This window comes from Chrysochloris asiatica, unplaced genomic scaffold (genome assembly GCF_000296735.1).
Source record: "Chrysochloris asiatica unplaced genomic scaffold, ChrAsi1.0 scaffold00046, whole genome shotgun sequence".
Taxonomy (NCBI): domain Eukaryota; kingdom Metazoa; phylum Chordata; class Mammalia; order Afrosoricida; family Chrysochloridae; genus Chrysochloris; species Chrysochloris asiatica.
In genome coordinates this window covers 8067903-8083576 of record NW_006408564.1, presented here as the reverse complement: position 1 = coordinate 8083576, position 15674 = coordinate 8067903, and the positions used below count along the sequence as shown (strand labels likewise).

Sequence of the window (15674 nt, the reverse complement as noted above, 5' to 3'; positions counted from 1 at the left end):
AAAAGCTATTCTTATCTCATTTTGAGAAAAGGAAACTAAGACTTAGACAATTTTCTAAGGGCATCTAGAAATTCTAACCACTCCTGAGTTCCCCTCAGGAACACTCTAATACGATGCCTCGATGCCTCTTATTCCAAAGTAGGAGTCCTGAGATGGTACTGCAGGATAATGCGCTGGACTGCAACGTCAGTTTGAGCCACAAGGTCAGCAGTTCAAACCCAGTTGCTCCTTGAAAACCCTCTACAGGGTGGCTATGAGTCAGAACCGACTTGACAGCACTTAACAATATTCCAAAGTAACAAGTCCTGGTGTGGCACTGTGGGTTAATGCGCTGGGCTGCAGAGTTGGTTTGAACCTCGACATCAGCAGTTCAAGCTCACCAGTCGCTCCTCAGAAACACTATACAGGGTCTCTATGAGTCAGAGCTGACTCGACAGCAATTAACAGCAACAACAATCCAAAGTAAAAGCACAGGGAGTAAATCTGGGGCTGTGAAGACCCTCTTGTTTCTCTCAGTCAACACAGTACAGAGGACAATGAGAGGTGGCAGTTCTGCTGCCCCTGTCCATCTTGGGTCTGTCTACTTGGCAGGCCCTTGAATGGGGTTTGAGAAGAGGGGCTTCCTAGAGTGGTACTTAGTTCCATTTCTAATGAATCTGGTACTTTCAAGGGTTTGGACATGGGGGTCCACCTGGAGGAGATCCCTCTTCTTGACTCCCACCTCACTCCTGGATAGCTCTCACTCATCCTTTTCCTTTCAGTTTAAATGTCACCTCTTCAGGGAGGCCTTGTCTGATACTCTGCTCTAAATTAGGTTTCCTTGTTACGTAATCTCTATAGCATTGTCTGAAGACTGGATCCCCCACTAAAGATCATCTCCTAGAGAACAGGGACCCTTGCCTGTCTTTTTCACTAATGTTTCACTAACACCACTAGTATGTTTGTTGATGACGGAAATGGACAATAGCTCTTCCTGAGACCTGTTTTCACATTTTATTTTGTTGTTAAGTGCCGTTGAGTCAGTTCCGACTCATAGCAACCCTGTATAGAGTTTCCAAGGAGCAGCTGGTGAGGTTGAACCCCTGACCTTGTAAAATCAGATGATGTCAAATAGCAAGAGCTGGAAAGGCCCTTAGGACTCATTCAGCCTGACACTGCTACTTTACAGACCAGGAACTGAGTCCACTTAAGAAAGAACCTTTTTTAGTCACATTTCTACAGACCAGAAGTCAGAGAAATCCCTCCAGGTTAGGCCCAAATGTAACCACTCCCAGATGATGCTCTCCAGAGAAAGTGCTACATCCATCCATGCATCCATTCAACAAATAATAACACTTACTATGTTTGGCACAGAATAGGTGTTACAAGCACTTGTCAACTGACTGATGGAGTAAATGGTGGTAGACCTGTATATTCAGGAAAATCTTTGGTTTCAGGACAGCAGTAATAGCTACCTAGAGTTCCTCTTTCTCAATCCTTAATGTTTCCTCTGACTGCTGATTTCATCCATTGCCTGGCACATAATAGGTGTTAAGCCTTACTGTGTTGATGGAGACTGAGACCCAGATTTAGAGAATACATAGTAACTGAGCAGTCACCTCTCCAGAAGCTTCAGTCCCCGGGGTCAGTGACAAGATGCCATACAACCTGGCATAGTCACCATGCTCAGCAGGAAATGTGAGCCTATAATGGTTGTCACCATCATCTTTAAAGGTCAACCTTTTAATGGAGACAGGGATGCTCTTTAACAGATCTATTCCTAATAGGTAACCCTGCTTCACAAGCTGTCCTCCTCAATCTGTTCTCTCTACAGTAGCCAGAAGTGAACCCATTAAAACCGACTCACTTCTCTGCTCAAAACCTTGTGATGGTTTCCACTTCATTCGGAGTAAATAATGCCAAAGCCCTTACATAGGCCATCAGGGCCTACCTGAACTGCACTGTTCCCTAGCTCTGACCTCACCTTCTATCATTCTTTCATAGAGCCTGAAGATGAGCCTCTCAGGTTGGAAGGCACTCAAAATATAACTAGGGAAGAGCTGCCTCTTCAAAATAGAGTAGGACCTAAATGCCATGGGTGGAACAAAGCTTTTGGGACTTTAACTTGCTAAGGTGGCATAATAAAGTAAGAAAAATTGTTATAAATATCCCTTATTAATCAGAAAGTGAAATGTATGAAGTTCGACCCTAGAAAAACTAGAAGTAAAAAATGAAATGAAATGCTTAGACACATATAGTAAGCAGAAATGGACAAATACTTGCCTTTTTTTAAAATTGGATAATCATAAGGCCTACTACGCCAGCAATGACAAAATGAAGAGGAATGAGATTGCATTCATCATCAAAAAGATCTATTTTTCAAGATCTATCTTAAAATAATAAGCTGTCTGTATTAGGATAATATCTATATGCCAACAAAGAAGACCAGTAAATACAACTATAATTTAAATCTATTCACCAACCACCAAAGTCAATGAAGAAACTGAAGATTTCTACTAACTTCTTCAGTCTGAAATTGACCAAACATATAATTAAGATGTACTGATAATTATAGTGATTTGAATGGGAAAGTCTGAAACAAAGAGGGATTGGTAGGTGGAAAGTATAGCTTTGGTGATAGAAATTATGCTGGAGATCATGTGATAGAATTTTACAAGACCAATCACTTATTCATTGCAAATACCTTTCTTTAAGATAAGTGTCCTCGTTGTTAGGTGCCATAGAGTTGGTACTGTCTCATAGTGATCCTATGCACAACAGAACTAGAAAATGCCCGGTCCTAGGCCAACCTCACAATCGTTGATATGTTTGATAAATGACAACTATAAGCATGGACCTCACCAGATGGAATACACTGGAATCAAACTGACAACATCTGTGGGCAGAGACAATGGAGAAGCTCAATATCATCAGCCAAGACAATGCCAAGGGCCGACTTCATAGTCAAGTTCAAGCTGAAAAAAATTGAAACAAGTCCTTAATAGTCAAAATCCGACCTTTGGTATATCCCACCTGAATTTAGAGACCATCTCAAGAATTCACACATTCAACACTAATGACCAGAGGAATTGAGAGAGAAAACATCAAGAACATTATACACGAAGAAAGCAAAAATTCATTTAAAAAGACAAGAAATAAAGAAAAGACCAAAGTGGATGTCAGAAGAGACTCAGAAACTTGCTCTTGAATGTAGAGCAGTAAGAGTGAATGGAAGAAATGATGAAGCGGTCTGATACTTGCTAATAGTGAGGAGCTATTCCTTTTCCGAGTCCTGGTGTGGTGCTGCAGGATAAGCACTGGACTGCTAACCCCCAAGATAGGTGATTTAATCCCACCAGCTACACCTTGGAAACCCTATACAGGGTAGCTAAGAGTTGGAACCAACTTGACAGCACTTAACAACAAACAACAACGACATAAATCAATGTCAAGAAATTTGGAAAACAACTACCTGGTCAACCAACTGGAAGGGATCCATATTTGTGCCAATGCCACATAAAGGTGACCCAAGAGAAGGAGAAATCATTTCTATCACATGAAGTAAAACGGAACTGAAGTTAATTCAAAAGTGGTTGGTTGCAGCAGCACATTAACAGGAAGCTGCCACAAATTCAAGCTGGATTCAGAAGAGTAAGTGGCACCAAAGATATCATTATTGACAACAGAAGGATCTTTGCTGAAAACAGAAAATACCAGAGAGATTCTCACTTGTGTTTTACTGACTATACAAAAGAGACTGTGGATCACGACAAACTAAAGCACATTGCAAAGAATGGGCATTCTAGAACACTTAAATGAGGAACCTTTAACATGCACCAAAAGACAGTTAGGACAGAACAAGGTTTAAAATGGTTTAATCTCAAGAAAGGTATGCACCAGGGTTGTATTCTTTCACCATACTTATTCAGTCCGTATGCTGTAATCCAAGAAGCTGGATTACATGAAGAAGAATGCAACATCGGGTTTGGAGGAAGGCTAATTAACAATTTGTGATACAGATGACACAACCTTGCTTGCTGAAAGTGAAAGGGATGTGAAGCACTTGCTGATGAAGATCAAAGAATATCAGCATGGATTGCAACTCAATATAAAGAAAACAAAAATTCTCACAACTGGCCTAATAACCAACATCATGATAAACAGACAAAAGACTGAAGTTGTCAAGAATTTAATTTTACTTGGATCTATAATTAATGCATATGGAAGCAGCTGGCAAGAAATCAAATGACATATTGCACTGGGAAAACTTGCTGCAAAAGACTTCTTTAAAGTGTTAACAAAGATGTCACTTTTAGGACTAAGGCACACCTGATCCAAACCATGGTATTTTAAATCACCTCTTATACATGTGAAATTTGGACCATGAATACAGAAGATTAGAGACTTGATGCATTTGAATTATGGTATTGGCGAAAAACATTAAAAGTATCATTGACTGCCAGAAGAACAAGCAAATCTGCCTTGTCAGAAGTCCAGCCAGATTGTACCTTAGAAGCAAGGATTACAAGAGTTTGTCATATGTACTTTGGGCATGTTGTCAGGTAGGACCAGTCCCTGGAAAAGGGCATCGCGCTCGGTATAGTAAAAGGTCAGAGGAAAACCTTCAATGAGGTGGACTGAGAGAGTGGCTACAAAAACGGGCTGGAGCACAACTACAGCTGTGAGGAGGGTGCCAGACGGTGCAGTGTCTCATTCTGTTGTGCACAGGGTCACAGAAGTTGGAGTCAACAACATCATTACGCAATTCACTTCCACTTTATTTGTACTCCCCCTTTCCCACCCAATGGATTACACTCCAGGAGAGGTAGAGAGATCTTTCTGTCTCATTCATTGATGTTTACCAAGGACCTAAAACAGTGTTTGGGGATTGCAGTATTGGAAAAACTAACTACAAGTCTGATTATAGTAAATACAAGTTGTTTTATTCGTGGCAAAAGGACTTTTGCAAAACAGGGAAACAGAGTCAAGGTATCTCTGTTTGGATAACAGAAGGTTTCAGGTGGCTGCGATTCTTGGCTAACTACCTTTGCAGGAGTTGAATTCCTTTGTAATCATGATTCGAGGTGACAGTATTTGGGACTATTAATTTTCTAAAACAACCTTAAAGTATATATGGTATGGTATGGTATGGTAAAGGGCATCTAGAGGCATTTTCTGGGAACTGGCAAACCACCAAAACCACATGTTTCCTGGCCCAATGGATCATTAAAACACCTGTAGCCCAATTTCTACCGAAACCCTATACAGGGTCTCTATGGGTCGGAATCGACTCGACAGCACTTAACAACAACAAAACCCATTTTCTAAGGAGCTCTAGTATGTGGCGGTTATGTCAAGTTGGGCTGCTAATCTTAAGGTCAGCAGTTCAAAACTACCAGCGGTTCCGTGGGAGAAAGATGAGGCTTTCTGCTCCCATAAAGATTTACAAGTTCCCTATAAATGGGAGCCGACTCCACGGCACATAACCACCATCAGCAGCAGCCCAATTTCTGAGTTCAGCAAAGTCAAAATGGCCAAAGGTGCAATAAATAACAGAGTTAGAGCTGCAATATGCTTCTGGACTCTTAAAATATGTAAAAAAAAATAAAATGATCACAAGTGAAAATGCTAAGTATTCTTATGTTTAAGGAGAGGAAAAGGGTTTTGGTACAGAAAAGTTATAAGCATGTCTGTATTTAACATTAGTTTATTCTAACTATATCTCTCTAAAGCTTAACCACACCTTGTGGTCTTTAACACCTATGTGAGCAAAAGATAAGTTCCATATTTGACTGAGGAGCTGTTTGTTTCTAAGGCACAGGTACAATGGCACGTTTGCCGACGTGCCAGGCAAAAGTGTATGACAGAAGCTATTTTTAAAGACACCACATGGAGTTACTTAGGACAAGAAAAGATTTTGTCTAGACTTCAGCTGAAGTTTCAGTCATGTCAAGACCCTTAGTTTTAAAATGCTCTTTCTCGGGATAAGTCATTGATTAAAAAAAAAAACACCAATCCAATTCCGTATTGTTTTTGACTAACGCCCACCTCGCGACAGGTGCGTGCAGCTTGCTCTGCACACGTGGTCATGTTCAATCCGCGCGGCCACTCTCTGCGACCGAGACCTCAGATACGTTGTACTAAACCCGGCGAGGATCGTGGCCAGGCCTTGCCTTTGGCTCGGATACGCGTCTGCACGGTGTCCTGGGCCCGGTGTGGATCAGCATCTCGGGCTATCCTTTCCCCCGCCCCCTCCCCCCCAGTCGCTCCAACCTAGAGCATCCTCACCCGGCGCACCGGTTCAAGCGTCACCAGTACGGCCAACTGAACCTGCTCCCGAAGAACGGCCGCTCTCCCGTGGACTTCTGCCTACCCGCTCTCCGTCGGCCTAGCTTGACGCCTCCCTTGACTTTTCCGGTCGCTGCAAGAATCCGCCGAGGCTGGGGGTTTGCATGCTGAAACCAAAGCAAGAGCGCAGAAAACTCCGGGCGTGTTTACGTTGACTTTTATCGGTCCCGCCCTCCGGTTACCGGCCGTCTCGGTGCGGATGTGACGTAACTGTACGTCACCTCAAGGGCCGAGGTGTGAAAACCGTGTTATCCGGAAATGGCACAGCCGAGCTCAGCGCCCCCTACTACCCATTGTAGGGAAAGCAGTGTAGGCAAATACTGTATTCCATCCTTCTTAATGAAATGATAATAAGGCTGGAGGGTGGTCCTTTCAAGGTAACCCTGAAAGAAAACTTTGAAAAGCAGGCTGATATTTGAGTTAGAGTCCCTTGAAGCAGGACTGGAGACAGGAAGCTTTCTGTAAATGATTCACAGGGAAAGAGTTCTCCAGTAAAAACTGTAAAGAAGAAAGGGAAGTCCGACAGGGTAAGGTAAGGTAGGGCAGGGAAAGAAGCTAAACAATTCTGAAGTCAAGCATTATCCTAGATCTAGGGGAGACCACCGACATAATACCAAAAGCTTGCAGCTGTCTCACTCCCCCTACCAGCTATCATTGCTGCAAGTTGTAGGTTTGCCAGATGTAGCAAATAAAAATGCAGGACGCCCAATTAAATTTGAATTTCAGACAAACAATAGGACATATTTATCAACAAATAGTGAAAAGTTATACTTTACTTATGTGAAATTCAGATGTAACCAGGAATACTGTGTTTATCTGGCGGCCATAAAAGGATGGGGTTTAACGGTCCAAGCATCTCCCATTAACCCAAGCAATTTCTCTGTGTGAGGGAGCAACCATGAGCCATCAGCAGCCAACACTCACAGCAGGTGAGAGGTTGATCACAGCATTTCAATAAATGGTCTAGGAAGGGCACTAGCAGCACCACTTACAAGAGAATGGTTGTTGTTGTTATTGTTGTTATGTGCCATGGAGTTGGTTCCGACTCATAGTGACCCTGTACAGGGTTTCTGAGGCTGTAAATCTTTACTAGAGCAGAAAGCCTCATCTTTCTCCCACGAAACAGCTGGTAGTTTCGAACTGCTGACCTTGAGGTTGGTAGCCCAATTTGTAACCACTACGCTACCAGAGTATGTACCAAATCACATCCTTGACCGGCACAACCTTTATCTTACAAGAGCCGAAACTGTAGGATGGGGGGAAAAATGTTTAAAAAAACAAAAACAAACTAGAAGCTCCTACCATATCGCACTATATATAAACCACTTCTGTTTCCTGAGGCGCTTCCTTGTTGCCCTTGGAGGATGTCTTTGCTCCTTTAAGGTCATCTTCCTGTCTCTGTGTCAGGACTAGAGCTGAGCTTCATCTCACCCAACATTACTAAAACATTTAAATTATGGAAGAAGATTGCCCCTAAAAAAGGTTATATGAACGGAGAATTTGGGGAGGGGATGTTGTTGTTGTGAAGTGCTATCGAGTCGGTTCCGACCCATAGCGACGCTGTATAGGATTTCCGAGGATTAGCTGGTGAACTTGAACCGCCAACCTTGCAGTTCAAACGGCTTTGCAATCTGGCGCATTAACCCACAGCGCCACACCAGGACTCCGTGGAGAGGTACACACCCTGAAATTAAGCAGCCTGTTGCCGTAATTCAGGTATTCTCAAGTCATATCTTTATTCATGTCACACCCTTGCTTGGGTCACTCCTTTTATAATAAATAAAAGATGTTTGTAGGAAAGGAGTGGAGAAAATCAAATACCAGTGGAAACGACTGAAATTCACAGATTCTCTTAGATGTTTAGAAAAACAAACAAAACCCCCAACCAATCCCCTGCCAGTGAGTTGATTCTCATAGTGACTCTGTATAGAGCTTCCACCCCTGTAAATCTTTACAGAAGACAGTCTTTTATTTTTCCTTCCTTGGAGCGGCTGGTGGACTGAACTGCCAACCTTGTGGTGAGCAGTCTAGTTCTTATTCTACAGCTCCACCAGGGCTCCTTAGACATTCAGAGAAATCCCTATAAAGATGTCTTCCCTTTCCACCCACTCTTTGAGGCAACTGCATCCCTTTTTACAGGGGATCTGTGGGTTCTGACCTAGTAGACCATGATATAATGGTAAAAGAAAAAGCAGTAGCAGGGAGCAACAGAGCAGCAACTTCCAGTATGATGATCCTGTTTATGAAAAATTAAAAAATAAAAATCCATCAAGCCAATGGAGGATGCTCTCCGTGTATAGGTGTCTACGTGAATGTGTGAGTGTAATGCGAAGAAATGTCTAGAGGGATTCCCAGTGGACTAATAAAAGAGGGATGGTGTTGTGAAGTGAACTAGGGGCTGTACATTTTTTAGCATTTTAAAATTTTGATTTATTTTAAAGTGGAGGACATCATTTTAAAATAGAACATTAACTAAAAATTAGGACCTGTTCTTTACTGTTACAAAAGAGCACTCTGGGCCATACCCATCCACATGCCCTTCCTTCCCCCTGCAAAGAACCCTCTTCATCAGGATGCCAGGAGACAGAACTGTGAATGCAGACTCACCACTTCCGATTGGCAAGTCTGAAATCCTCCCACCTGCCCCCTCAAATAAACACCCTGGAAATCAAAATTTTCTTCATTTGGCTTCATTTTCTTCACTGTGTCATCCCCCCACTCCCCCCCAAATATATGTCAACTTGACTAGGCTGTGATTTCTAGTAAAAGGGGGCTTCAAAAGCTCATGGAAAAATTCCATCATTTTTTAATTGCACTTTCCACAAAATTTAATTCCATGTTTCTGCATATTGTGTTGGTGGTCCTGCATTTTGTAATCTGATGTGATTATTCTCCATTTTTTGATATGTGCCATAAATCTTAATTTCTATATGCTATGTGCCCTGGTGTGGCACTTTAGGTTATGTACTGGACTGATTACCACCAAGTTGTCAGTTCAAACCTACCAGTCCTTCTTTAAAACTCTATACAGGATCACTGTGAGTCAAAACTGACTTGATGGCACACAACAGCAATATTCTATGAAAGAGTTTAGATGGCATTGTGGGGTAAGCATTGGACTGTTAACTTCAAGGTCAGAGGTTCAAACCCACCAGCTGCTCCATAGGAGAAGGATGAAGCTGTCTGCTCATGTAACAATTTCCAGTCTTGAAAACCCTATACAGGGTCACTATGGATCAGAATCTACTTGATGATGGTGATTTTGGTTTGGTTTTTTGGTGTACGTAGGATGGGTTGTGCCTTATAAGAGTATACCTGTACCCCTTCACACCCTTGATTGTGTCACAATCTTATTTTACAAAAGAGGAAAAGAAGAAAGAAGAAAATGGAAACAATTAGTCCAAAGAACTAATGGACCATTTGAACATCAGTCTTCACAGTCCTAAGACCCGAAAAACTAGCTGGTGCCCAGCTACCACTAACAACCATTCTAAAAGGGATCACATTAGAAAGTCCTGGATAAAGTGTGAGAAAGCTATGTAACAAAACTCAAAATCATAAAAAAAGATCCATCGTACTGGTTGGTTACAGATAATTAGATCCCCTGAGACTATGGTGCTTCATCACACTTCAGGTCTGGAAATGAATTTATCCCAGTGACTCAATTTTCAGCCAGACAAATGACAGGTCAATAAAGGGAATAATAACACCAGGGAGAAGGAGCTCTGGTAGCATAGTGGTTACAAATTGGGCTGCTAACCTCAGGGTCAGCAGTTCGAAACTAGGGAGAAAGAAGAGGCTTTCTGCTCCTGTAAAGATTTACAACTTCAGAAACCCTGTCCAGGGTCGCTATGAGTCGGAACCGACTCCACGGCACATAACAGCAACAACAACAACACTAGGGAGATACAGACATCTTAGAATCATCAATCATTTAACATCAAAAAGGCAGTCTTTACCCAGAAAGAAAGTTCAGAAGCATTGTTAGGAAAAGAGAAATGGAAACAGGAAACAGGCAGGAAACAGGCAGGAAGTAGAATAAATAATGTTACATTGTGAATATTGCAGTGACATGAAACAAAATGCATATGGATTGAACCAGGAGAATTGATCTGCTCTATAACCCTTCATTCAATTTACTATAAATTAAAGTTACAAAAATAAGAGAGAAAAGGAAAGAGAAGGGAACTAAGATGAGGGACCATACTACATCCACACTTATCCTCCATGGCTAGATTCCAAAAACCAGGTCATTATGCAAAAATTGGCACTATGCAAAAATGGAGGATGAACTCAACACTTGAATTTCTTCACTGTACGCTGAACATCCTGTCAAGCGCCTGCTGAGGTCACCTACCACTGTTGCCTTTACCTCCCCATCACCTCAGAGAGTTCATCCCCCATCACTGCCCACAGGGAAGTACTACCCAGTCTTCCAGAGGCACAAAGTCAGGATGGCACAAGTGCCATTCCCCTCCCCATCCCTGGGGTCCCCTTCCTCTGTTGCCCTCAGCAGCAACCCAAAAGCACCCATGGTGTTTTGTCAGGGCCTGGGGCTCCCTGTCTACAGGGAGGAAGGCCTGAGTGCCACTGGGTTCTCCTACTGGCCCTTTGCCTGAGAATCCTTCAGCTCTCACTGGGTGGCCCTTCCCTTCTCTGTCTCCATGAAAATCAACTATCCAGAGCTTCCCCTGAGGCCCTGAAGGCCAGTCCTGGCCTCTGCCCTTGTCCTTAAACTGCAGCTGCGGCTGGCCACTCACCTGCCGAACCCACACTTACCTGGATGTGCCCAGGAGGGAGCACAGAGGAAGTGTAAGGAGCTACACAGCAGCTGGCCAGCTGATAAAGTGTCTTAGGGTTCCTTCTGACCACAACCTGACCCATCCTTCCACCCTTCAGGACTGGAAGTTGGGGCCAGGCCCCAAGGTTCTTCTTTTTTCCTAGCCCCTAGGGCACCCTGACTTTAGGACACCACTGCTGTTGCCCTGACTTCAGCCTCCTATGGGCACTCAGAACCTGCCATACAGCATCCTGTCCCCACCAGCCTGCCCCCAACCAACCCCCCACTTGTTCTACCCAGCACCCTGGCATCTCAAGATTGTGCCCATTCTCCCCACTGAACAGTGAAACTCTTATTAAGTGCCATCAAGTTGGTTCTGCCTCTGCAACACTGTATAGGTTTTCCAAGGAGCAGTTGGTGAGTTTGAAGAGCTGACTTTGAGGTTACCAGTTCAATGCTGATCCTCCTGATCTGCACCAGGACTCAGGGCAGTAAAATCCTAACAATAAAAGCTTTCACTCTACATGGACACAGGGTCTGCCGATTAGGGACCCCATCAGATGTTCTTTGCTGCCAGATATGTCATATCCAAAATAGAATTTTTACTATTATCACAAATGTAAAATGTCAGATAACGAAATAAGGAATAGGTGATCCCCCAAGAAAGAAACACTGGGAGTGGAGGGTACCCTTTGGACCCAGAGTCCCTGTGCTGAGAGCCTTCGTAATCCAGGGCAAGAAGACACATAGAGAGCTTTAAGGAGCACCAGGCCCATAAATGCTGAAAGGAGATAAAGACCTTCCCCCAGAGCCAACACTGAGAGAAGCCTCCTAGAGCTGGCACTCTGAATTCAGACTCCTCCTCAACTGTGAAAGAACAAGTTTCTGTTTGTTAACGCCATCTACTTGTGGTATTTCCTTACAGCAGCACTGGACAACTGAAACAGCACCCATACGCAATCTGAGCTAATGGAGACTTTAGATAGATTTTGACCATATATTGCGGATAGTCATACATTGTACAATAGAAATGCGAATGCATTTGATCATGTAAGGCTGCCCCAGGCCCCACTGGGGGAAGTACATAACATGGCACACATACCAGAATACCATTATAAAATTGGAAGCTTTCTGGATGAATCCCATCTGAATTTTGGTAAAAGATTGGGGACCTTATTCAAGGTATGGCAGCTGCCTTTCCAGGACTTGGACTCAGTGACAGTTACCCACTCACCCACCTTGGTGCCGCTCTCCGCCTCAAAGAATACTTCCTTCTCGCCTCGTTTCCTGCTGGAACTCAGTGACCTTGAAGGAGCGCTCTGTGGTGCCTAGTCATTGCTTTGAGGATTTAGAGACCAGAGATCCAGAAACTAAGGAAAGTTTCCTTCAGGATCCAAGGGAAGTTTCTCCTGTTGCTGAGAGGAGAGCTGAGCAGTAAGTCGGCCATGCTATACTTTCTCTTTCCTGATTAGGCAAGAATGTCATTACTGTGTGTACAGGTGCCCCAGGCCCACATTCAGACTACTTCTGGCCAAGAGAGAGGTATTCGGGGTAGCTGGGGGAACTAGAACATCAGCCCGTTTTCTCACCTGCTGGCTCAGATTTGCAGGTGAACTGATGACATAGACACCGCCCCATCTCTGGCTACACTCTCACCCCCTTGAAAACCAAAAATACCTATTTAAAAAAATTTTCGACTCATAGAAGGAAATTTTGATAGGAAATCCAGGTTGTGTGGTCACAGCAGTGCTACTGAGAGATGAAAGACGGTGGGTTTGTAGCGCCAAGTCTCCCAGTGTTAGGGCGGAGAGACTGTGTGTACAGTGTGATAGACAGACAGACATGAAGAGACAAAACAGAGGCACACATAGAGAAAGACAGAGGCCAAGAGTTTTTTATTTAAAAAAAAAGCTCCCAAATATGACCAAAGTTGTTGTTGTGAAGTGCTGTCGAGTTAGTTCCGACCTATAGTGGCCATGTATAGGTTTTTTGAGGAGCAATGCGTGAGCTTGAACTGTTGATCTTGCGGTTTAAATCAACTTTGCCGTCCAGTGCATTAACTACCACAGCGCCACACCAGGGCTCCAATATGACCATAGTGTACTTGTATTTTGCAAACTTGTTTCTGAAACAGACTCACTGAATTGCCATTTTTAATAAAAGCCTTCTCAGCTTAATACAAAAGAAGTCCCTCAAAGCAGAGTACAGTTACCTGTGGATGTCAAGATCTGTATTCATCATTTTAGAAAGACGTTATTATCTCAAATATTAAAAATTTTGAGAAATATTTGGAAAGTAAGCAACGGGGCTTGAGTCCTGCATTTACGTTTAATGAAACCCTAAATTATTAATAATTAGAAATCCTGGTGTGGTGCTATAGAAGAAGCACTGAGCCGCTAACCACAAGGTTGGGGATTCAAACCTACCAGCAGCTCCATGGTACTTAACAACCTCCCTCCAAATAAACCTGAAGTCAGTGGGCAAGCACTTGACAGGTAAGAAGTTCAGGGTGTTCACCTTCCCATTCAAAAGCCACACCTCCCCAACTGTGCTCTGTATGCCTGCAACCCTGAAGGGCAATGACAGACCCTACTGACACTTCTTCCCAGGGAAAGTGGTTTGGATAAACAGCACTGATGGATCATTTCTAGAGCATGGGGGAAGTGTGGGCAGATGAGTCACACCAGTATTGGTGATGAAAGAAGCTGGACAGAGGAAGGCAACCTTCCCCTGATGCTCCCTTAGCAGGCTGCTGCTGGAATCTAGGTGAACTCTGCCTCCTGCCTGGGCATGGGAGGTCCTTAATGTATTTGCAGAATGAACAACTGGGTTGCAGTAGCCAAAGCCAAGAGACATGGCCTTGGTGATGTGTGTTTGAGGCTGTCACACACTGGCCTGGTCTGGGTGATTCTGGAGGGCTCTGTGTCTTGCCAACAGAGGTTCAGACCCAACTAGTTAAGATGAGCAATGAACAAGAGAGTGCTGACCTGAACCAATGAAAGTACAAGTTGGGAAATATTGTTTTTGCCTGTCACCTTCAATTACAGAGACGGTTCCCTCTATTTGTCAGCTGTGTTGCCCTTGCAAAAGACTTCACTGCGGTATAGCCCAGTTTTCCTAGGTGTAAAATGGGCGCACAGCATTACACTTACCTCCTAGGCTCTAGGCTGTGAGGGAGCTTGGTGAGGTGCTACATAGCACTGCAGCATAATTGTGTGATTCAGTTCTCCAGCCTGGTCTGACATACAGTCCAATCCTAGCGTTCTCTGAAAACTTCCTCTGGGGAAAACAACAGGTAAAGTTCCCTGAGATGGCAAATCCTTATGGGGTCCAGTGGAATGCACAAACCTACACACAGGCAGCACTACTGAAAAAGGGCAATTGTCACTCCAGGTGTCACCTATGTCCTGAACAGGAAGTCCAGACTGACAACGAATTGAGGTCTATCCACGGTTTCTCCTTCAGCTTCTTCAATTCCTGCCCAGGTGAGTCCATCCTTCTAGGAAGTCCCAACTCCCGGCAGTATGATCAAGAATCCTGTTGTGATTCCTGGGGATTTTCCATTAGTATTCTGAGAGTCTTTCAGGGAGAGATGAAGTGTAAGACTATTATTAAAGGCACCCACCACAGGGTCCAATGGGGTGTGAGATGTCAGAGGGCAGCTAGCTGGCAGTAACCAGCATAATCCCCAAAGTAAGAAATAGGGAGCAAGGTGGAACTGTGATATTCCACTTTCAAGTCGTCCTAGAACAGTAGGGCTGGAACTGCAGAGCCAAGGGAGAAAACCATGAAAATCCACTTTAAAAGTCTACTAAAAACAACTCTTCCATAGTCTCTGCTGCTGACTTCCAATCAGTGCTTTCTGGTGACAGCGGAGGAGGTTGAAACATGTCCTGCTACAGACCTTCCCACTGTCCTTTCAGAGCCACGATGGCCAACACCTCTGCCTGAATGGCCCCTCCGTGGGAGAGCAGGGGAGAGCCGACATTTGATGTGCTCATGGGCTGTTACTCAACTCCTTCCCTTAGCAAAGCTTCTGATCTGTGGTACTTAACCCAGCCTGCAGCTTCTTCATGACCCTAACAAAACCACCTGTCACCACCCAAACCCAACAAGACGGATCTCCTCTACCGAAACCTTACTGAGCTCAGAATTGTTGTGAAAAGGTAGACTACAACAAGTCTAATATCTACTTTCTCTTCTATTTCATTGATTTCTGCACTTACCTGTATTATTCCCTTCTATCTAAGTGAGCTCTGGTAGCGTAGTGGTTACGAATCGGGCTGTGAACCTTAAAGTCAGCAGTTCAAAACTACCAGCTGTTCCATGGGAGAAACACGAGGCTTTCTGCTCCCGTAGAGATTTACAGCCTCGCAAACCCTGTACAGGGTCGCTATGAGTCGGAACCGACTCCACGGCACATAACAACAACATCTAAGTGACAGAAGTACCCTTTAAGTCCCACAGATGACAATCATGAAATGATGGAATTTTCTTAAGGATACATGTTCTATGTGGTTCCACATCCCAGTAACTCAGTATACTATACTATCTCATATTCATTTTC

General features: G+C 43.8%; 1 protein-coding gene across 1 annotated transcript in view; it reads right to left on the bottom strand.

Moving 5' to 3' along the window:
* Positions 1-15108, bottom strand: part of LOC102821270 — a 45883-nt gene extending 30775 nt beyond the window's left edge. The window contains exons 1-3 of the mRNA XM_006862121.1: positions 15012-15108; positions 6353-6548; positions 5723-5849 (exon numbers count right to left, since the gene is read on the bottom strand). Of these exons, the coding sequence (XP_006862183.1) occupies positions 5723-5849; positions 6353-6548; positions 15012-15108 (420 nt within the window). The remainder of the gene's footprint in view (positions 1-5722; positions 5850-6352; positions 6549-15011) is intronic.
* Between the last annotated feature and the right edge of the window lie 566 nt (positions 15109-15674).